The sequence below is a fragment of the Bufo bufo genome, chromosome 1, assembly GCF_905171765.1.
Source record: "Bufo bufo chromosome 1, aBufBuf1.1, whole genome shotgun sequence".
NCBI lineage: Eukaryota > Metazoa > Chordata > Amphibia > Anura > Bufonidae > Bufo > Bufo bufo.
The window spans coordinates 564,198,795-564,223,907 of record NC_053389.1 but is presented as its reverse complement, the minus strand read 5'-3'; the positions used below and the strand labels follow the sequence as shown (position 1 = coordinate 564,223,907).

At 39.6% G+C, this 25,113-nt stretch overlaps 1 protein-coding gene across 1 annotated transcript in view; it reads left to right on the top strand.

The window, feature by feature from the left end:
- The window catches only part of SEMA3A (semaphorin 3A), a 278,725-nt gene that overhangs the window by 79,199 nt on the left and 174,413 nt on the right, over window positions 1–25,113 (top strand). The window contains exon 3 of the mRNA XM_040413132.1: window positions 7,414–7,476. Within this exon, the coding sequence (XP_040269066.1) occupies window positions 7,414–7,476 (63 nt within the window). The remainder of the gene's footprint in view (window positions 1–7,413; window positions 7,477–25,113) is intronic.

Here is a 25,113-nt window from a genome sequence, read left to right as displayed (position 1 = left end):
TATGGCTTTATTATCATTTTTTTGTAATTTCTTAGTGTCTGAGGAAGGCTTTGCATAGCCGAAAACGTTTACACGTATTGCCGTATGTTGCTTTTGCTTCGATTTGAAAACAAAATAAAGAAAAACACAAAGAACATCACGTTTATCTGCTGTTATCTTTGTAAAGATATAACCTGGGGTGGGAACCCTATATACAGCAGCAACCGACTGTTTGCGAACAAATGTTTGTATAAAATTAATATAATTAATACCATTTATTTATTTATTTTTTACCCCTACCCATTTCCCCACCAACCCCCCATCCACCCTGTGATGTGACTGCCCCCTTCCTCCACCCGGCAAAAAGAGGAGGGAGGAAGGGAGAGGGGAAGAGGAGAGGGGGAGGAGAAGAAAGAGAGAATTTTTTTTTTTTAAATAAAATTATTTGTTATCTTCCAAATACAGCCAAATCAGAACTTCCCATATCTTAATCCATTTTTCTAATACCTCTCTCTGCTTATACAGGATCCGTTCATAGTTTTTAACATTATTAACCAGATTTATCCAGTTATTTACCTTAGGAGTATGGCATGCAAACGAGCTCCACCTAATCAGAAGTCTGGCCAGTAATAATATTCTCCCTAATAAAATCTTTTGATATTTATGGATACTTAATGACGAAAGATCGTTAAGTAAAAATAATTGTGGGTCAAGAGGAATCCGTATTCTTAGTTTGTCAGTAAGAAAACTACCAATATCGTTCCAGTATTGTCCTAGTTCTGGGCATGCCCAGATCATGTGCAGATAATCCGCACCTACCTTATCACATCGAGGGCACTTAGAAGTATCTCTAAATCCACACTTATTTATATGGGGGTAACATATAGTCTGTGGTAAATATTGAATTGTGTTAGGACATGATTAAAATTGTGAGATAGTAAATCTGGGTTAGTAAAAATATTTCCCCACCCCACCAATTGTATATTTGGACAATCCTTCTCCCAGGCCCTTTGTCCCGGCGATTGTGTCTCACCGAAACGTGATTTAAGTAGTGATTTATATTTGAGATCTTCTTTCTTAGTGATAACTTCCCTACCCACTCATTTAGCAGAGAAGAATTATCTATTTCTAGCAGTGATTTGTCATCCAAACTAAAAAGTGCAGACCGAAGCTGAAGATATCGGAACCAGGAAAGGTTCTCTACATTATGTGATAACTCTACAAACGACTTAATCTCTCTATTCTTAACAACCTGTGTGATATAAAGAATCCCTTTCTTTTGCCAGTATTGATCCATTGCTATAACCTCTAGGATGTGTAAGTGAATATTATGCCAAAGAGGCGTGAATATAAGTGATCCCTTTACCCCCATCCATCCTCTAGTAGTAGCCCACATTTTTAATAGTAATTTTGTAGTCTCTTTATGACCCTGATCTCTATTATTCAACAGCCCTGATTCTAGGAACGTAAATATGTTATTATGTAAAGAGTTTCTTACCAAACTACTTAAAAAGGTGTCATTTTGCCATTCAAAACACATCCATAGCTGAGCAGCTATGAAGTAACCTTTGAAGCATGGGAGATTTAAACCCCCCTGTTCCAGAGGTTTATATAAATATTCCAGTTTAAGTCTCATATGTTTTCTTCCCCAGACTAGGTCATTAATTATTCTTTCCATAAGTTTAAAATATTTATCCTCTATCCAAATAGGTATATTCCTAAGAACATAGAGGAATTGAGGCAGAATCACCATATTGACCAGTGAGAGTCTATCATCTAGATAGAACGAGTCTCAACCAAGTCCCTATTTTAACTCTAGTTTTTGTTATCAGTGGGATCAAATTAAGTTCTACATAGTTTTCAACCTTGGGAGATCTCGTCATACCCAAGTATTGGAAAGTGTCAGCAACATCTAGCTGGGTTATCGTGGAGTCCTTTGGGGACACCGGATCTAATGGCATCAAAGTTGTCTTTGACCAGTTTATATCTAGGCCTGATACCTCACCAAATAGTTTAACCATGCGGAGGATTCTTGGAACAGTCATTTCTGTATTCTCTACAAAAAAAAGAACATCATCCGCATATAAAGAAATGCGATCCTCCGCACCCAGTATTCCGAATCCTTTAATTTGTGCATCCTGCCTAATAGCCAAAGCCAAAGGCTCAATATAAATATCAAATAAGAGTGGTCATAATGGGCAGCCCTGGCGAGTACCTCTGCTTAAGTCAAAACTAATAGTAAGGTTCCCATTAATACTCAACTTTGCCTTGGGAGATCTATAAAGTAATTTAATCATATTAATGAATCTCTCCTCAAAGCCCATCCTGGCCAGAACCCTCCACAGGAATCGCCACTTCACCTGGTCAAAGGCCTTAGAGGCGTCCAATGACAGGATGGAACGAGCAGACCCCCCAGGAGCCTGCATATTAGGAAAAAAGCCAATGGAGATTGTAATGAGTACCCTTATTTGGGATGAAACCATTCTGGTCAGGATGGACAATGGAGGAGATGACCCCAGAGAGTCTTGTGGCCAAAGTCCTTGCCAGGAGCTTTAAATCTGCATTCAACAATGGGATCGGTCTATAGGATCCCAAATCTGTGGGGTCCTTACCTTTTTTTGGAATTAGTATTATTACCGCTTCCATCATTGAACCCGGCAGGTTCCCCTCCCCCACCGATTCAGCAAGGACCCCCAGCAATCTAGGAAAAATAACCTCCTTATATTTAGTATAGAATTCATATGGGAGTCCGTCTGAACCGGGGGTGGAATTACCCGAGCATAATTTAATTGCCCCTTCGAGCTCCTGAATTGAGAGGTCAGCCTCCAGTACCTTCTTTTTAGTCGGGGAAATAGTAGGAAAAACAATACCATTGAGATAGGAATCCATCTTTTCATCCCTAATCTTAGAATCGGCTCTATAAAGGCCTTTGAAGTAGTCAAGGAAGGCTTCCTCTATGAAGTCTTGTCCACTAACTATCCTCCCATTAGCCAATCAAATGATATCTATATTTTTGACCCTTAAAAAAAGACTCTGTTGGGCCTTCTCCAGCAAAAAGTTAGAGTATGCTTCTGTAGTCTTCTGCATAGTTTCCCTATTTTCCTCTGCCCTACTTATATAGAATGATTATATATAATTAGTTAGATTATAATCAAATATCCACATGACAGGTTCCCTTTAAGGGTTAATCCATTTAAGTAATGCCTCTTTCATATGAAGTATACACATGCCATCAGAAGCTTTTCAGAGGTGTTTTCAGACTATGCAGTTGAGGTGCGGTAAAACTATATGGCGAATTACTCTTACATTAAAGGGTTGCCGACAACCTGCCTCCCATACTGAAAGGATGCCTGCCGCTCTGGTCCTCCATGCTGATTCTGAAGTCTCCATATTCTAGTCTGGCACCCTGGCATTGGGATTGTCACCTGATCCTCTTCAGCTTTAGTGGTGATACGTCCACAAGAGACACATCACCACTGAAACCTGTAGATGGTTGAAGAGGATCAAGTGACTATGCCAGGGAGGTAGCAAACAAACCCTGGGACAGAAGATGGTGACCTGAGAGCCAGCAAGGAGGCCCAGAGCAGTGAGGATAAAGTAAGCAGGCTTTTAGTAGGCTTTAAGTAGGGGAGGCAGGCTGCCTGCACTTGAAATTATGTATTCCCGGACAACACATGAAAGGCATGCTCAACCTTTTAGAGCAAAAATTAACTCCAGCAGTGTCTATATACTCTTTGTCACCTTTTAGAAGATGAAAAATTATTTTTGTATAAAAAGGAAGACATAACAACAGGACACATACTGAAATGAAAATGGTGGCAAATGCATCAAGCTAGTCCAATGTAGTCCTATAGTAAATGCCGGGTGGTCAGTCAAGTATGACAGTAAAACAACTTGACGTCACTTTTGACATGTTTATTATAGTAAGCCAGTAGGCAGTCCTATGTGCAATGTGCTCCTAAAAATTATAATCTTGGTGTGAAACGTCCTGACTCATTTATAGTTAAAGTGTTATTCAAAAGGAATGTTATGACAGCTATGAAGAAATAATAGTAATCTAGACAAAACATGATCTCTCCCATTGCCTTTCATTTGGGTTTCATATTGCAGAATTCAGTCTGAGTGGTCGGCCTAAAATTTAACTTCAACTTTAACACTCTGAGTCTGACAAGTCAAAATAGAGTTTACAGACAGCAGCATATGGAGCCAGCTGATCTAAACAGGAACTAGAAGGTGCTCGTGTGATCTCATATTCCTAGTAAAATGCCTGTTTATCCACAGCAATATCCAATGCCTGTTTATCCACAGCAATTGAAGATCAAACAAAAAAAATAAATGTCTATTTTTCCCTGACCTGTATGTGATTTTTCAGGTTATGCTGGCAGATATGATTAGAGATGTTAGATTTAAAAATATATTATCTGTTACATGCAAGAAAACTTAGCCATGCGTGAAACACCACTCCTTTGATCACAACATACTGATTTCCTCAGACTTAATTGGTTGTCCAGCATTTTCTTTTTTAAATCCCCCCCTTCCAAACCTCCAGGACCCATGAAGAGAAACATACTTCTCTGTTCCCTGACACTTAGCAACCTGCTGGCTCTCTGCACTGCACTTCTGGTCGCTGTCTGTTGACATCTGCATACATGGGGTCACATGCGCTGCTGAAGCCAATGAGTCAGCAGTGATGTGTACCAAAACGGCACAGACCTAGGAGTACTTAGAGCTTGTGGACAAATCACTACTGAAGCCAGTCATAGGCTAAAGCAGTACACATGAACATGTCGATTGAGAAGGTGGGGACGAGCCTCCCTAGCGTCACCCGTGATGCTAGGGAGGCTTATCCCTGTCACAGCCTGCTATTGGCTGTTCTACCCCATCACCATATATTTTGATCTGTGCAACAGGGAGATGCAGCAGCAACTGTGCAGGGATGAGATGCGATGCAGGTGCCTGGGTAAGTATAATCTATATGAGGGCCCTTATAAGTGCCTTAAAAAAGCAACTCACCGCAAGTCTCACTAATCCCCATTCTGGCCATTGATAAAAAGCTCCCTGATGACTAATTATAAGGTTATTCTTATTATTAACTGAGTTTCCCACTTAGCTGACCATGAATATGGTGCCACATCCATAGTGCCCCTGTGCCCAACAAGTTTAAACTGAATAAGTCTCAGTGAAAGAGATTTAGCACACAAGCATTTCAAAATAAAAAGACTTGTACCTTAAGTGTTCAGCTATATGCCAACACTTGATGTAATGTTTGGTAATGGTGTTACAGTGCTGTCGACAGTCGCAAAAAAATCCAAATATACTCGACTTTTACTCCATTGACTTTAATGTAAGTCATTCACGACACGCGACTCATCATTGCTCAGTTTTATACTTTCCTGTAGAAATGGCCACATATAAAATGTATAGTTACACACTGTGTGTCAAGAGAATCATTTTATAATGCTGGCATTTAACTATTATACAACAGAATTTTTGTACTTGTTTGCACATTGCGAAAAAAGCCACAAAAAAGAAAAATTCAATAAAATGGATGAAGGGAATTCATTCAGGTGTTGTATTCACTCCTTTCCGTTCAAGAGCCAATATCTGTTCAATGTCATGTGTAAATTATCTGTTCTGGTTTGCAATCCCCCTTGCTTTCTATTTCTATTACGTTATCCAAGGTTTCCAATAGATTCATAGTGTGGTATTAAATGAGGATCATGTTTTATTCTATACCTAATTCCTAAAAGCTCTTCAACAAGCATGAATAATTGACTGTGAGGATCACTGGATTTTTCAGTGGGTGCGAAGCCGTTTTACTTTGCTTGAAGTACTGAGCTTAGGTAGCATTAAAAGACTAGTGATAATCATAGACTGTATTAGCAATGTATCTGTAGCTAAATACCAATTATATGACACAATACCAAATCAACGTGCAACAGTTTATGTAGTGGGTTCAGACTTGTGTTTTGGGAATTGAAACTCATCAGCATTTCCCATAAAGGTTTTAAATTACTAAAGATACAGACCTGTGTCTTTAGTTACAGGATGCACAGCATTTAGACAGTGTAAACTTGATGTAGACAAGTGTTTGCCAGATGGATCACAATGGATGATGCAGGATGACAAATATGGCTCACTGGTAGACTGTCTTAGTCTAACTTTACGCAACCTATTAGTTGGCTTAATTTGTGCCAAAATTGTATTCCATTACTTGCTGCAATTTTGACACATTGTCACATCTAAACACATGTCCCTTTTCAAACAATGAGCATCACTGGCACATGTGCCAGAACTATAGCTTCATTGTAGGCAGAATTCTGGTGCATCTTCATTAGTAAATCAGCCCTTATGCGTTTTAGGGGAATCCATGTAACAGATGTCCTATAAGGTCCTACCTCTCCCTAACTGGAAAACATTGGAGGCTATTTTGCAACAATGGACACTAGATTGTCTGTGGTTGCTATTAATCCAGTCCACATCTGTCAAAAGTGTAATATCTACAGTAGGTTTAGCTTTATATAGTTGGTACTTCAGGAATATTACTGGTTTGTAGAAAATTGCAACAAAATCCTTCCAATTTGTACATTAGGTACTAAATAACTAAGTTATATGGCACAAACACTTAGTGGAATATAATCACTTTATTATAGGAGAGAGCTCTGCCAGAAACCTCAAAAGAAATAAAAAAGAGAGAGTGGAAGGAGGTGAAATAGGAGATGTATAGATGAAGGAGATGTGAGACTACAGAGAGGAAGAACAACAGCAATATCACCTCTTACCACAGGCACACTTTCATCACAGCAGCAAGAGCCCACTCGGCTAACATGGAGATAATATATTTATAAGTAAAAGAAAGAGACCTAAAAAATAGGTTAGACAATCAATTTCTGGCTGCAATCCCTCTGATACTGATATTGCTGCCAAAGAGTCCCTTTTTTTGCAATAATAGGTTATTTTAAAGGAATTGTGGGCCTGATTTATCAACAGGGCACAATTTCAATTTGTCTATTTGTGTAAAGGTGATGGTCTATGGGCCAAAGTTATGAAAGTAGCGCACATAACTTGTTGAATTTAGCACAGGCAAACTATCACATTCTGACTTATTTTCTTCTGCCACAGTTACGACAGGTCAGGGGGGAAGAGAAGTTAAGACAATTTTTTTAGGCAATCCCTATGATAAATAAGGCCAAAACCCAGTGTACTTCACAGGAAAGCCTATAAACAGCTGGATTGTCACATTCTATTGTTAAATTTGTCTTACAAGTAAAAAGACAGAAAAGTCGCAATTTACTCCAAATCAAAGATGAAACCAGTTTGATAAATCAGAGTCTTCTGTTTTTGCGAATGAATACATTTACAAGTAAAATATTTAATATTCTTCCAAGTTCTACATATAATTAATACTTTCTATTTTAAATCTATCTCTTTTAGATTACATGGCCTGTAACAAATACTCGAAGGGATGAATGCAAATGGGCTGGGAAAGATCTTCTGGTAAGTACAAATTGATGGACAAAGGGGTCTAAAAAACAGAAATGCATTGTATGTGCACTTGACAAGAATAAAACTGGGATCCTAAGACTGTTAAGGTGCTTCCCATAGAATATTTCCGATTCCATCAGCGATTTATTTCCCCTGCTGACTTGTTCACTATCTTTTCAGGGTCCATAATTTAAAACCAGTTGCCTTTTTGTGTCTTAAATTTGTTTGTCAAACTTTTATGTTTGTGGTATGTGATGTTTTTTGATCTGCAGGGGAGAAGTCCACAACAAAGTGTGACCCAAAGTCCTTATTTGTCTTGTCACTAATAGATAAACAGAAAGAAACCTCTGTTTTTATAATTTTTTGGCAGTCTGAGATACCTAATTATTTGCATAGAAAAATTACAATTTCCTTTTAATTTAGTAATTTTGTCTAAAGTGTGAGCCGCATATTATAAACTAGAATAAACTGGATGGTTGAATATAAATAGAATTGTGAAAAAATATCCTCCATAACCTGTAATTTATTTATTTAAAAACTTGCTAACTCTGATCTAAAGCAGCATTAGTGTTCATACAATGAGTGTAGACTTTGGTTAATAAATTACAGGATATTCGGAATAATGTCCATTGCTCAGCTCCTCCTGCTCTTTAACGTTTTGCCTGCAGATAAGACAGCATGTTAAACTCAAAATAAAGGTTCCTTTTAAATTTGCACTGTTCATTAGACATATTTTATGGGAATGGAGCAATCGTAATATCTCTGTAAGAAGAAGCCACGTCCAGTATATTTTCTATAAGGAATATGTTGTTATACAAGATCTGGATCATCTCTGGATGCAATAATCTTGACTTGTTCCCAAATGAGATCCCACTGTGCACTCTGGTTTCTTTTGTGTGTATCTGTTGACTGTCTGTAGCAAGGAAGAGATTGTCAAGCACAGCAGGACTGGAATTTTACCAGGATCATAGTTTCAATTTATAAAAAAAACACCTAATATTCACTTCCAAATCTTTATCTCCAAACAGCATTATGAGCATAAAATTGACATGTATAATATTTTCACCAGGAACGAAGGCATATTTGACCTTACTACTCAATTCAATAAGAAAATACTTTTTTTCAAATGAAAATCATTCATAGGTATGAATAAGCAATTATTATACAAAGGAATCTGTCAATAGTTGTATGTTGCCATAACTTATTAGTCCTAATAGCTCTAGTGTATGCCGATGAGTCCTGATATTCATGAGCTCCCACTTCTCACTGCCCCTCTTCCACAGATTGACAATTTCGTTCCAGAAAGCCAGGGGATCATGAATTTCAGGACTCATTGGCTGAGCAGGACAAGATATTTTGGTGATTCCTTTTAAGACTACATTCTCTATATAATGCTGCACAAAAAAAATCTGAAATTTGCAAATTAATAATATCAATAGTGACTTTCAATGCCACATATTTTTTATATTAAATTGAACTTGTCACCAGGTTGATATAATTTTCATGTAGAGAATCTGTATAGTCTAATTACCCTTTTAAAGTTAAATTTTTTTTTGGGGGGGGGGGATAAGAAGCAAACTACTAAGAAAGGCTTTAACTGTACCCCTGATTTGATAAGAGAGTTGCTTTACAGTCTACAGAGATAAAATGCTTGTCCCATCTGTCCCCTTTTTGTCACATTTCTGACAGATATATCCATTAATACCACCCTTGTTCCCAGCATCTGTGTTTTCTAGCAATGCCAATGGTAAATGTTTAAAAATGTATATTTACAGATCATGGTACTGATAAAAAAAAAGTTTTTATATTATATATTATATTTGTTAAATTTTTATAAATATGGGTCAAAATCTTTTGACAAGCATTTTAGAAGAACTTGCAATTTTTTTTCCCATTGTAACTATATTCCTATAAATGCATATAAATTATTAAGACCCTATAAATTATTACTTGAAGTGATTAACTGGATTGGAGGTTAGAGATCAGTAGCCTTACTTTTACTTGTAGCCATTCATCAGGGCTTAACTTGTGCAGACTTCAAATCGGTTCATAAAAAAAAAAAAAAAACAAGCAGCAAAAAGAACAGCACAGTATTTCATGGATATTATACAATGTATCAGTAGTTCAAGTGCTATGGTAAATGTTAAATGTGAAGCCAAACACAGAGGTCAAAATCTCCTCTAACTAAAGGCTTGCTCAAAGACCCCATAAAGCTACCACTAACATTGATTGATGATATAACGATAGCTCCCAGCGCCTGGAGATAAATATTTAGTTTCACCTTAGGCTCCCTGAATTTATTCACAATTGACAACTAGCTGTTGAAGCCCCGCCACTCCATCTAAATACAAGCTTATTCATCTTGTGCACAGATTGTATTTTATAGGTATATATAAATTACACAAAAATCATGCATATGTTATGGCTACTGTGAAACAGTGATGGGTTGTGTCTGGTAACGCAGGTATTTTCCTCCCAGCATGTGCGGCTTGGCTGGTTTCTAGCCAGGTGAGGTCAAATACCGGACCGGAGTTTAAGTGCCGGTCCGGGTTTTGGCAGCACCTGGCGGTCCATAAATAGGCAGCTGGGTTCAGCAGAGATGTCTCTGTTTTTGGGATCTGAGGCTTTGTGCCGTGCTGGAGGGCTGGGAGCCACATGCTAGGAAAACAGGCCGCCTAAAGCCTGCTGTGGACTACTGAAGGCCAAACTGCCAGCAAGGTGACTTGTGTTGAATAAACTTTCCATTGTGGTTGAATTAACATCAAGACTGCAAAGTTACGTGCTGATTGGTGGAGGATGCGGGCAAGAGCAGTGAGGCTTGCGTGAACGCCGATATTTTTGATTTCTGCATTTTTCAGGCACGGTTGTATGTCGTACATTAAACCAGCTGTATTACAACCAGTGTCCCATTACAAAATGGAGACTGTTATGAAGGCCCTCATGGAGGCTAATCTGCAGCAGTGCGAGGCTGATAAGCAGAAGCAGGAGACTAACCAGTTTCTGCTACAACACGTGATGGCTTTGCAGACAGCAGTAGCAACCCCGAGCATCCACGATGCCCGGAAAGCAGTCCGTGATGCGATTCCTGAGATGACCCCCACATATGACATTGAAAACTACCTGGCAATGTATGAGAAAGTGGCCATCCGGGAAAAACTACCCTGTGAGGGCTGAGGTCGTCGCTCCATTCCTGGCATCTGATTCCCAGCGGGTGTATTTCGACTTGCCGGACGATCAAGTAAAGGATTAGATTTTGGCAAGACTGGGGGTGAATATGTTGGTCCAGGCCCAGTGGGTACATCAGTGGGGGTTTAAGCTAGCTGAGCCTGTGAGGACTCAGTATTATGACCTACTCCACCTCTTGCAAAAGTGGCTACAGCCTGATGTGCTTAGTCCTATGGCTATGCTGGATAGACTATTGGCTGATATGTTCTGGAGGGCTATGCCAACCCCTTTCCAGCACTGGATTGGCAAGGTGTCTCCTGGCAACGCCCTAGAAATGGTGGACCTGGTGGAGCACTACGAGGCTACTAAGACTATTACAGGGGGCTCTTTTTGGAGGGGAGCAGTCAAACCCCGTAAATCTCCATCCTAGACCCAGCGACTTGTACCAACCAAACCCACCCGGAGTGTACCCTCTACGGACCTGGCTCCGATATTTTGCTGGCGGTGTCAGGAGCCGGGCCATGTAAGAGCTGACTGTCCTCATCAGGTGGAACCCTAAGATACTAACTATGGCTACCATCAGCCGCTATATGCCAGGAAGCTGCGTGCAGCAGGTACCCCAAAAACTCTAAACCACCTGTGCCAGGTGGAGGTAGGAGATACTCCAGCGGAGTCTCTGCTGGACTCAGGGAGTCTGGTGTCCTTAGTAAGGGCTTCCCTGGTACAGTCAGTGGAGTATACTGGCCGGAAAGTCGGGGTCATTTGCATCCATGGAAACTTAAAAGAGGGCTGGCAGATGGACTCACGAAGTGGCAGTTGCTGAAATTTACACTACAAACTTATAATAGGGAGAGACTTCCCGGGATTTCCGGCATTGTGGCCTGCTATGAGAGTGACTGATACCCATGAGACAGGGGTAATCCTAGAAGAGTGGCCCGGCTCAGGGGGGAGACCTGGGATCCTGAGCTAAGTGTGATGGTGGGAGATGTGGAGGACTTGCCACCGGGTCCTGAATTGGCAGACCTCAATGTCTCCAGGGATAATTTTGGTACCGCCTAACATTGGTACCAAACCCTATCCCGCACCTGGGAAAAAGGGGTTAATAGTATATGGTGAACCACAACAACCTGGGGCAGAGTCTTTTTCCCCCCGTTTTGTGGTTCATCAGGATATGTTGTATCGAGTAAACCAAATACGGGGTGACTGTAGGGTACTCTCCTTCACATAGGACCACTAAATGTGAACGCAAATCTATGTGTATTCTGAGACTGATATATTTCAACTACGGGGTGAGCCTATTGAACAGTTGGTGGTCCTCAAGGGTATCGCAAGCTAGTGTTAGATCTAGCCCACCAACACATTCTTCTGCCCTTTCTCATGTTCGCAGTGTGAGAGGCACCCCAGGCCTCTACTGGGTTCTCACCCTTTGAACTGCTATATGGCAGACACTCTCAAGGTCTCTTGGACGTGGCCAATGAGGCGTGGGAACAACAACCCACTCCAGATAAAAGTGTCATTGAGTCCATTACCCAGATGCAAGATCGGATAGAGACAGTGTTGCATCTTGTTAGGGAACATATGGAGGCAGATCAGTGAGCCCAGAGTCTATAATCGGCAGGCTTGGGTCCAGATCTTTAACTCGGGTGATCGTGTTTTGGTTCTGGTGCAGGCCATGGACCATAAGTTCCTGGCTAGGTGGCAAGGGCCCTACGAGGTACTTAAGAAAATTGGAGATGTAAACTACAAGGTACACCAGCCAGGGCAGTGAAAGCCGGAGCAGGTTTACCATGTGAATTTACTCAAACTGTGGAAAGATAGGAACACCTGTACAGAAGACAGCCTATGGCTGGGTTTTCTAGGAGAAGATGTTCTGGCCCCTCTGTCTGACGTAAGAGAGGCGGCTGCCACAGTAAAAATTGCTAACAGCCTCTCCTCTAAACAGACTCGGGAGGCCAGGGAGTTTGTTAGTCGGAACACGGATGTGTTCTCGGACCTCCCTTAATGCACTTCCATAATCCAGCATGACATTGTCACTGAGCCTTAGGCAAAAGTCAGATTTAAAACCATACCGGGTACCCGAGGCTCGGCGACAAGCCATATCGGAGGAGGTGCAGCCAATGTTGCAGTTAGACGTCATTGAGGAGTCAAAAAGTAAGTGGGCCAGTCGTATAGTATTGAAACCTAAGCCGGTCGGGAGGTTTCCAAATTTGATGCGTATGCCATGCCCCGGGTGGATGAGCTCATCGAGAGGTTAGGACAAGCCTGGTATTTTTCTGTTTTGGACCTCACGAAAGAGTACTGGCAGGTGCCCTAAATGGAGGCTGCAAAAGAGAAAACTGCCTTCATCACACCAGAGGGCCTTTAGTCTGTATGATGCCCCCGCCACTTTTCAGTGACTAATGGACATTATGCTTCGTCCACATCGTCGGTACGCTTCAGCTCACCTGGACGATATTCTCATCCACAGTACCAACTGGGAAAGTCACCTACCCAAAGTGCAGGGTGTAGTGGACTCCCTTCGTAAAGCTGGCCTAACCGCTTACCCAAAAAATGTGCGATTAGTGTTAGAAGAGACTAAGTACCTGGGGTATGTTATTGGGCGCGGAGTCATGAAACCCCAAGTGAACAAAATAGAGATAATACGGAATTGGCCCCGACCTGTCACCACTAGGCAAATAGTCATTCCTGGGAATGGTGGGCTATTACATAAGGTTTTTTCCCCACTTTGCTACTCTAGCCGCGCCCTTGACAGGACTCTTGAAGGGACACAAGACAATGATGGTTCGCTAGGATGATCAGGCGGAAGAGGCTTTCTCCGCTTTGAAGTTGGCCCTGTGCGGGTTCCTGGATTTGGTGACGCCCGACTTCAAGAGGGAGTTCGTAGTACAAACGGATGCCTCCGAAGTTGGCCTCAGTGCTGCATTGTCTCAGTAAGTCAACTGGGAGGAGCATCCCTTTGTCTTTATAAGCCTCAAGCTCACCCCAGCCAAAACCAGGTACAGTATAGTGGAGAGAGAGTGCCTGCCTATCAAATAGGCACTCGAGTCTCTCCGCTACTATTTGTTGGGGAGAAAGTTCTGCCTGGTGACCGACCACTCCCCTCTCAAGTGGTTGAGCCAGGCCAAAGACAGGAATGCCTGGGTCACCAGATGGTTTTTGTCCCTGCAGAACTTTCAGTTCTCGGCAGAACACAGAGTAGGCCGGTTGCAGAGAAACGTGGATGCCCTGTCCTGGGTGCATTGTCTGGCGTGTGTCCACCCCCTCAGGGTTGAACAAGGGGGGGGGGGGTATGTGACACAGTGAGGGCTTGTGTCTGGAAAGGCAGGTATTTTGCTCCCAGCATGTGCGGCTGCGCTGGTTTTCAGCCAGGTGAGGTTAAATAACGGACCGGAGTTTGAGTGCCGATCAGGGTTTTGGCAGCACCTGGCTGTCCTTAATAAATAGGCAGCTGGACTCAGCAGAGATATCTCTGTTTTTGGGATCTGAGGCTTTGTGCCATGCTGAAGGCCTGAGAGCCGCATGCTAGGGGAAACGGGCCCCCTAAAGCCTGCTGTGGACTACTGCAGGCAGAAGTGCCAGCAAGGTGACTTGTGTTATATGAACTTTCCATTGTGTGTGAATAAACACCAAGACTGCAAAGTTACGTGCTGTTTTTTACAATTACAAGTGTGAATAAACACTGATGTTTTGAGCTAAGAACTTGTATTTTGCCTCTGTACTGAGCCCGCTTACCCTGTCTACCAGAGCGAAACCCCACACTACTTATAAAACTGTTAATTAGATTTTGCTTAAATTAATATGTAGGCAAATCATATCTTTAGACTGATAATTAGGTGTTACAGTATTCACATTTCATCCAAACACCAGCTAGTTGAATCTTGCCAGATAGAGCAATAGTGAAATTGTCTAAAATGACTATTAATATTATTATTATTATTATTATTATTATTATTATTATTTTATTTATTTCTGATTAATGGTTGTCATTAATAGGGTTGAGCAAACCCAAACTGCAAAGTTCGGTTTCGTACCGATCTTTGCGAGTTTGGGTACCCTGACCCAAACCCGGACTTTTTCACTGAAGTTCGGGTTCGGTGTCCGGGTGATTTAGAAGTTCTATCTATTTTTAACCCCTAAATGGCAATTTTATTTAGCATTCTGTCTTAAGAATCCTATTATTTTCTATTATAACCATGTTATAACAGAAAATAATAAAGTGAAGTTTGGGTCCCCCTTGACTTTAATGGGGTCTGGATTTGGGGTCAAGTTTGGGTCCTGAACCCGAACTTTGACCTGAAGTTCGGCCAAACTTCCACGGGTTCGCTTATCCCTAGTCATTAAGTCCAATTGAAAGAATAGTGTCTATAATATGGTTTTGTGATGAAAATGTTATGCCATATTATAAGCTTTGTCAGTTCCTTTGGCCATGGAGACACGGTTGTCTCCGTGTCCCCAGGAACTCATACAGACTTCTACAATCAGCATGTCCATTTTGGCATCCAACATTACCACAAGCCTGATGAAGGAGTTACTTGAATTTCCTATATTTACACTAGATCTGTGGTTCCTTTACACTAGTGTGTGGTTCCTTTACGTCTACTGTTGTACAAATTTGAATGGGAAGTGGTCAGTCAGTTAGGAAGGGGCACCCAACATTCCATCATTTGGAGTAGTGCTGCCTGAAAACCTCCACATGTCATATGCCTATCCCTAGAACTGCAACTGATTCTAACAATAAATAGGCTAAAACTCCACTTTGTACAGAGTACCTGTGCCAGGAACTGTGCAGATTTTTTTTTATTGCTGTATCCGCACAATGTCATGTTTGGAGCACCATTTTGTGGGGAAGAAATCTAAATGGTACTTGCACTTTACTAGCATTGTGGCCACATGGTTCTAGTGGTTAGTGGGGGGTTGAAGAAGTCGAAACTCGGCAATCAGCTATAACATATTGCAGCAAAATGCCATAACTTAGGAGCTGTGTACAAGTAACTTTATGACTCTTATGGTTGCCTAGCCTTATTTGAAACTCCCGGCAGACCTTTAGCACACTTGCTTACCTAAATGATAGCCATTTGTTTTTAGTTTTTCCCCAGAAATAGGTGAAAACTGTTGTCAGTATCGGGAGAAACAGTGGCTCAGTGGTTAGCACTGGTGCCTTGCAGCGCTAGGGTCCTAGGTTTGAATTGCATGTTCTCCCCATGTTTGCGTGGGTTTCCTTGGGGTACTACGGTTTTCTCCCACACTCCAAAGACATACTGATAGAGAACTTAGATTGTGGGCCCCATTGGAGACAGTTGGATGTTAATGTCAGTAGTAATATAGTAGTGCTATATAAGTGCATAAAATAAATAAATAAAATAATCCAACTGCTTCTTTATACTGATAATATAGAATCTGAACTGAGTATAGTTCTTTATAGATCTAGAGGGAGAGATGGACATGACAAATATTTGTTTACACCTATAGACTAGTTTGTTAGTGCACTGTTTTGTTTTTGGCCACCCATTCCCGTAACTGAAAGACATTTCTACTTGCCACCTGACCCTGCACAATAAATATAAACAGGTTTCATAGTGTCATTAAGCCAGTGTCATGTTCATTATGTTTAAAGTCCTTTGCTAGAACATTGGGGGGATTCCAGATGGCTGAGAGTGCTGAACTCTTTTTCGCTGCCAACTTTTAGGATATATTGTGATCTTCTCTTCTGAGCCATTATGAAGGTGTAGAACCGAATCCCAGACACTTTATAGACCTTTAGCAAAATGTATAAGCTGTTCCAGCTGTGACAGTTATGTCACTATATTGATATTAGGAAGCAGTTTTATTAATGTTCAAATCTGAAACTGTTAACTTGTCAAAATGAATTTGATAAAGCGATTTTTGCCTCTATTCTCATCATATTTGTCAACTGATCTATAGGTTAATGGCTACAAACCGCTAGATGGGTCTTTTATTGACTCCAAATATTAATTATAATAATAATAATCATAAAACCTATACTTTAAATAATAATAAAACCCATATCTTAAATTATGTGTTGTTAACAAATGTAAATAGACTCTTTAGCCATACGTCTAGCCCATTTCTATATCCAAGGAATAGCCGGCACCTGGACCCAAGGCGCACCCGCACGGGGACAACACAGGATCACAATATAAGTGAAATAAATCCTGATGAAAGTTGGATATGCTGAAACGCGTCCATGTATTTATTGGATATAATATAAAATAATAAAACCTTAAAGTTCGCTTACAAGCACCCGCTGGGATTTATTTCACTTAGCCCATATCTATAGGCAGTAAGTATGGTATAACTAAATACATTCAAGAGATATGTTCCTAATGTGGCTGGCATACCTATCCCTATTTTTGAGATTTAATAGACATTAATTTTAGACCTGGATATAAGCATTATTTATTCAATGTATTTTGTTTTGTTTTCTGTTTTTCTTTATAATTCATATCGAAAACAGACTTTTATAACAATATGACTGGACTGGAAGTGGAAATTTAAGATTTTACTTGATTCAAAATTTTCTATTTTTATTTTAAATAGTTTAAGTTCCTTCAGATTAGAAGCAATTCTTTTCAAATCACAGTTTACTTTTAAATTTTTTTGTGTTAAATATTTGGCATGAGGTCAATATATTTCTTATTTGGTTTTGATATAAAATCCTAGATTAAGAACAAATACATTTTTGCTAATACTTTTGTTGATTTTGAAATCTGTACAAATGAATTCTGTTCAAATTGGGTGTTTTCTTCAGTCTGTAACTATTTGGCCTAACCTGCAATATTCAAAAGAATAAAATATCCATTAATGATATTGATGTGAGTTTCAGCTCTCTATTGAATATCATATTTTAATAATTATTTATGCTATTAACTGGTATATCAATCAGGCTGAAGGCTTTTAATTTTAAGCCAAAACATTGCCTAATATGTAACTATCAAACCAATCTATATGCATGTTGACAATTTCCATGCTCTTTGAATTGAACTATGAATGTAATGGCCAGCAAAACAGTTGTTTTATGTCCAGATGAACCAAAAGCACAAATGCATCTTAATATATATCAGCATTATTGACATTTTGTTTAATTATATTTCACATTTTAGTACTATAATGATACCCATTTTTACATGTATGGAGATATCTTGACATGCTAATGCACTTGTCAATGTGCAACCCTTGAATCACTTGACCCAGCATAGTTTTTGCTCGTTAACCCAGCTCTTCAGCAGTGAATATAAGCATCCTATTCTCTCGGGTGGAAAAAATGCAGCATAATAGGGTGTCCATGTTTACCTTTAATTTTGGGCTGTCTATTTTCTGATTAAGGCACTGTAAGAAATACAGCAGATGTATACAAAGTTATAAATATCTAATACATTTCATCATTAAGCACCAGTCCTTTAAGATATTTCTGAATTTTTTATAATGATGGGGTCCAAATGAATACCTGCAGCACATTTTGTCTATGTTCATGAAATCATGTGAACACATTGATTGAATGAGTTGTAGAGAACTCAGTTATTTACCCCTTCTGTATGCCATTTTACTCCAACCATTTAGCTCTCATTAACTTAGGGAATCCAATTTGTTAGTGAGTCCAAAAGGTTAAGCACATACTCTAGTAGCTTAAGCCTAAAATGCATTGACATGGTCTGCTCTATTTTTCATTTTCAGACGTGATTGTTTCCATTTATTTCAAACTAGATCAAAATAATTTCACTGAATTGCATCTGAATCTGAACCAACTAATAGTTTTGGCTACTTGCCAGACAGACTGTTAGTTAAATATAAAATTCTTGACATTCCGCAGGGTAGGATTTCTTTGGCAATAATAACAATGTTCTTTAAGCACAGACTGAATTGAGAAGTCCCAGAGAGATGATCTCTAGGTGACCACCCTTAAGAAACTAATCTGTATTTAGAAATCATTAGACAAAGCTAAACAGTAAAATCATGTCAGCTTTTATATTTGCAAAGGGATGATGACTATCTCTTATCCAGTTTTACTAGAGTTAACAAAATCAATAGATTCTTCAGTGGACATTAATTTTTAATAGTAACTCCTGAAATTTGCCATGTGAACTATGCTGGTCCCTCGCAGTAGTGCTTGTTATGGAAGCAGTCTGACAGATGACCCACAACACTAAAGTAGATGAATATAGCATAGTATATGACAGTGGTATTGTTTGAATTACTATAATATTAAGGTGCTCTGTCCCTAAGGATAGATAGTAGCCCCAAAAAATATGAAGCCTTACGCACATACAGGAAGGAATACCACATGCACAAAGTTCTTCATTTTTGAGCCTTAGACCTCTATGCATCACTGTATGGTGCCTTTGTATTGCAAATATAGGAGCAATACATATGGCATGTGATAGAATATCATAACATATGCCATATAAATCTATGAGGAAATTGGAGAATATAGTTTGGGCTTATATGTTTTTATACACACATGTATATGCGCTCTAAGGTTACTTTAAAAAGTCTCCATTTCTTCCATTTCATTTCCTGTTTTTCTTAAATTTGAGCTTATTTGAGTAGATCCTTGTCCTATATCTGTGAAAACTATGGCACCCACACAAGCTTTGTCCTATCACATTCATCCTGTCTTCAGGAAGCGTGGACTTTTTTCTAGAAAGACAAGTGCCTGAAGGTGCAGAGTGTGTCATTCATCTGGATACCATAGGTGTGGACTGACAAATACTAAAGAATGTTATATGGACCAACCACCCACAGAACTGCTATTGTTAGTAGGCTTAAACAAAGGAATATTTGTTCACCAACTGTGACATTTTGCCAAGTGAACTTGTTTTTTTTGTTTCCTATTGTGGACAATGGACTACATGTAAAGGTCTGACAATAAGTAACAGATTCAGGTTATTAACCTTTCAGGTTTGCCCACTTCTAAATGTATTGAAGCATGCATACTACAAAGACCAACCGCATATTTGCTGCTTCAATGTTTTTCCAAAAGACAGGATATACCACAGTGCATATTTTGTGATTATATGGTTTACATATTCTTAGCAGTTGGGAAATTGTTAAAATATGTATTTATTAGTTAAATTTGAAGGCACACTCCCCAGAAAATAGAAGTGTAAATAACTGTGGCTGCTATAATAACAATAATAAAATTGAAATATGCTTAAATATGTTGCCACAAATATTCTGTAAAGTTTAACTTGCCAACGTATGTGTGTATAGTATGATATATTTTATACTTTGTGGGTCATTCTTTTACATCGGACTATGTGAATCAAACAAAATATTTTTTTGCACGGATCTCTGTGGCGAGGAATGTGGTGAGGATTTTTGTATTATACTTACTCACTGAGCTGAGATAATGACACACAATGACATGTAGTCATATGTCAAAAATCACAAATGGCAACTTAAGTCCTGCTACAGTACAGCTTTATGTGGATTGTATAAAATATATCATGAAGGGACAACCTCATCACTTTTACACTTAAGGTGACTGTGTGTATTTTAACTACTTATTTAGTCTTGAGGCTCAGTAGCAATTTGTTCCCCTCTGTGTTCCATCATTCATATTTTTTTTATTATTTTTTTCCTCAGTTTAGCTGTATGATACCTTAAGTTTGCAGGGTAAGTGAGAAAGATGAAAAAAATAAAAATACCCTAACTCTATTTTGGTACTGCCCCTGAGCCTTGCAGTTATATGCAGGAGCTCAGTCTGACCTGGTTTGTCATACTTGTTAATTTTGTAAAACTAATTGAAAATGACTGCTTATGGTGACAGTCACTGACAAAATATGTCCATCTGACTGAAGAAGACCTTCTCCATCTGTTATAAATATATTAGATATGCCTCTAAAAGTGATAGTCATTATCGATATTACTGCAGTGTGTGGACTGCAATACCAAGCACTGCCGGCCTCATCAAACAATTGATCAGTGGTGGTGGTGGTGGGGGATGGACTCTCACCAATCAGATATTGACTTGTGCACTGAAGGAAGATCCAAACCACTCTGTGCACACTTGCTCTTCTGCTTCTTCTGGAGCCCTTCTCCTTCTTGATTTGCAGGAACAGACAGTATGACTAAACAGTAACCTGGTTCTGTCAGCCAAAAAGGAGAGAGAGGGTGCTGACAGAGGAAGCAGATGGAATAAGAATGCTCAGGGTGGCTTGGGCCTGCAACCAGTGCACATAACTTTTTTACAGATTGAAGCAATGATCGCCAAGTGAAAGGTATCATTACATTCATCTGAGCTAGTCCTACCAGGCATTGTGCCTGGTTTAACAAGGAATTTCCCTGTGACATACTCCCTTTAAAACAGGTTTCAGAGAGGTCACACACTCAGTTGACCATATTAAAGTAAGAGGACAACAATAACATTTTAATTTTTAGTTAATTTTTGATTTCAGTATATCCTCTTTCTCTGCTTCATTTTTATTCCTATTTTAATTTATCTGGCACTAAATTTTGTTGCAAAGTAAACCAACCAACAGTTACTATAGTTAAACTAAACAGCCCAAATGTACATCAGATTTAACATTCCTCCACTGTGTTAAACCTGGTGGATTTATATAGTGTCTATGTTTCCAGTGTCCACTGAGCAGCTTCTCTCTGGCTTCCTCCCCTCCTGGCTCATTTCGATTGACAGGTCTCTTCCATCTCTATATTAATATGTTATCAACATTAGATTGGGTGTCACAAGTACTAAATAGCGGTGTCACAAGTACTGAATAGCAGTGTCACATGGACAGTTCAAAGTAACTGCGCAAAACGATCTCATTTAGAATTATTCTGAATGGCAAATAGGAATTCAGAATAAAATTTATTAGAAAAATATACTGAATATTTTAAAACAAGTTGTACCTTTTAAAGAACACATGCTGTTAATTTAGGGAATTTTTGCTATTTATTTTTTTAGACTTGTAAATGGACATAATGGAGGAAGGAGAAAAGTGAGAAGTAGTATTGTGCCTTAAGAAAGGATGAACATTTGTTTTAAAACCCAACATCTGCAGCTAATTTACAATAAGATCTCTTGACAGACAATCTGCATTTTATCTAACCAAAAACATACTACAATATATTGTAAAAGAAAATCCACATTCCAAACCATTTTCATGTGAGATAAAATGTTGCCATTTGGATGAACTAAAGCTTATGTTACTTGGCTGGTGCTTTAATGATAGTATGTAAAACCAACTAAGGTTTGCTTCATTTAGTTTGTTGATCTCTTGATATAATGTCATACATTTTTAGTGGTGGTGGTGGTGGGGGGGACTTGGGTAAGTTACCATTGATTTCCAGATTGAGGAAGCCTGAACACATGCTGTATTGTCCCAGATATGCAATATAATTCTAGTATTTTCCTCCTCATCATTTTGGTCTGTTGGGAAGATGTGCAGCAGAGATGAGTTAAAAGTTGTGTGTCCGGGATAAAAATACTAACCCTTATTTTACTAAAATATCTAAATAAATGGAATTTTTTTTTATATGATATAAAATCCTTAACCCGTCCTCAGAATAAATGTGTTCTGCACATGTTTTACTCATAATCCATGTTTAATCTCTTTAACATCTTTTCAACTGCTCATATAGAAATCCAAATATAACCACTGTACTATTTTCATATGTTATTATCACCTATTAGATATTCCAGACTTACTTTTTTGGCGATTCCCAAGACTAAATGTAGTTATTGTACCAAAGTTCCTACAAACAGTACACGCCATTCATTCAAGGACAGCTATTCAATAATCAAAGTAGAACTTTCTAAAGTAAACTAGATACTTGATGGATAGATCAGATACTTATTAAATAAACTAGTCAAATTACCATAAATATTAAGTTTTTCTTCTTTGTAATTCCTAGAGGACACAAACTATTATAAGTCCGAGCTTCTACTGATTCAGTTAACCTACATACAGTTACAGCATATGTTCTAGAAATTCCCTAGAATTATATTTATAATATGGCATTATCTCTGACTATTCCCGTACCTTGTGTAGAGCTGCAGATGCGTCTCTTATTTATGGTGGTCAGTTTGCTTGACAACAGCAGGGCGTTAACATTTACAGTAGCCCCTGTGTATTATTTGATATCATAAGGACCATAGACATTCTGACTATAGTGAGTTTGACACCAAGACTACATTGCCATTATCCATTTGCTCATGTGGATTAAAAACTATTTTAGAGGTAGTACTGGATCTTCTTAAAAAGATTACTCTTATATCAGTGTATAAAGCAATGTACTAGACTTTAGCTATAAACCAAGGCAAGAGATTTAATCAGAGCGGACCGCTCACAGCGAGGGAGAAGGAGCAAGATAGCTTCTCCCTGGCTGTGAGCTGTATGCTCTGATTGGATCGCGCTCACAGCCAGGGAGAAGGAGACTCCCGCAGCAGAAGACTGCGTCTCCTCTCCGTTGCAAGTCTAATGTTCATTATAATACAGAGCGCCAAATCATCATGGGGGCCACAGCAGACAAACGGGGGGTGGGTTTGAAAAAAAATAATACACCCACGGCATCAGTGGGGGCTGCCCTACAAGGTAATACCATAATTAGCCTATGTCAAAACTGATGAAAGGGCCTCTTTTAAAGAGGTTGTGCAGTGTATTGAAGAGGAAGATGTACTCGCATGGAGCTTGATTTATATGGGTGACTGACCCCCACCAATCTGATGTTGATGATCTATTCTGAGAATAGGTCATAAATATCAAAATCCTGTATTAAACCCACTTTCTATATGAGATTATCTTCAGACCCAGTGAAACCTCTGAGCTTTAACCAAAGGCTCAGTGTAGATCATTGTACCTCAATTTATTATTTAGATATGTACTTTAAAGAGGACCTTTCACCTGTATAAACTATGTTAACTGAGTATGCTGCCATATAGAGCGGCACCCGGGGATCTCACTGCACTTACTATTATCCCCGAGCGCCGCTCCGTTCTCCCGTTATGCTCTCCGGTACCTTTGCTTCTTAAGTTATAGTAGGCGGGTCTTCCCTTGTCCTGTGGGCGTCTCCTTCTCCTAGGCTGCAGCGCTGGCCAATCGCAGCGCACAGCTCACAGCCTGGGAGGTTTTTTTTCTCCCAGGCTATGAGCTGTGCACTGCGATTGGCCAGCGCTGCAGCCTAGGAGAAGAAGACCCCCACAGGACAAGGGAAGACCCGCCTACTATAACTTAAGAAGCAAAGGTACCGAAGCCTATAATTGGAGAACGGAGCGGCGCCCGGGGATAATAGTAAGTGCAGTGAGATCCCCTGGCGCCGCTCTATATGACAGCATACTCAGTTAACATAGTTTATACAGGTGAAAGGTCCTCTTTAATGTTTACAACTGAACAGTTTCCTCCAAAAACATCACTAAAGTAAATAATTGGAATAAGGTAATTTCTGCAACATGTGCATGGATTTCTGCAGGTCCAGTTCATATGAATGAGACAACCACATACAATTTTGTAACAAATCTTTCACATGTGAATATACAGTCGTGGCCAAAAGTTTTGAGAATTACATAAATATTGGAAATTGGAAAAGTTGCTGCTTAATTTTTTATAATAGCAATTTGCATATACTCCAGAATGTTTTGAAGAGTGATCAGATGAATTGCATAGTCCTTCTTTGCTATGAAAATTTACTTAATCTCAAAAAAACCTTTCCACTGCATTTCATTGCTGTCATTAAAGGACCTGCTGAGATCATTTCAGTAATCGTCTTGTTAACTCAGGTGAGAATGTTGACGAGCACAAGGCTGGAGATCATTATGTCAGGCTGATTGGGTTAAAATGGCAGACTTGACATGTTAAAAGGAGGGTGATGCTTGAAATCATTGTTCTTCCATTGTTAACCATGGTGACCTGCAAAGAAACTCGTGCAGCCATCATTGCGTTGCATAAAAATGGCTTCACAGGCAAGGATATTGTGGCTACTAAGATTGCACCTCAATCAATAATTTATAGGATCATCAAGAACTTCAAGGAAAGACGTTCAATTCTTGTTAAGAAGGCTTCAGGGTGTCCAAGAAAGTCCAGCAAGCGCCAGGATCGTCTCCTAAAGAGGATTCAGCTGCGGGATCGGAGTGCCACCAGTGCAGAGCTTGCTCAGGAATAGCAGAAGGCAGGTGTGAGCGCATCTGCACGCACAGTGAGGCGAAGACTTTTGGAAGATGGACTGGTGTCAAGAAGGGCAGCAAAGAAGACACTTCTCTCCAAAAAAAACATCAGGGACAGATTGATCTTCTGCAGAAAGTATGGTGAATGGACTGCTGAGGACTGGGGCAAAGTTATATTCTCAGATGAAGCCTCTTTCCGATAGTTTGGGGCATCTGGAAAAAGGCTTGTCCGGAGAAAAAACGGTGAGCACTACCTTCAGTCCTGTGTCATGCCAACAGTAAAGCATCCTGAGACCATTCATGTGTGGGGTTGCTTCTCATCCAAGGGAGTGGGCTCACTCAACATTTTGCCCAAAAACACAGCC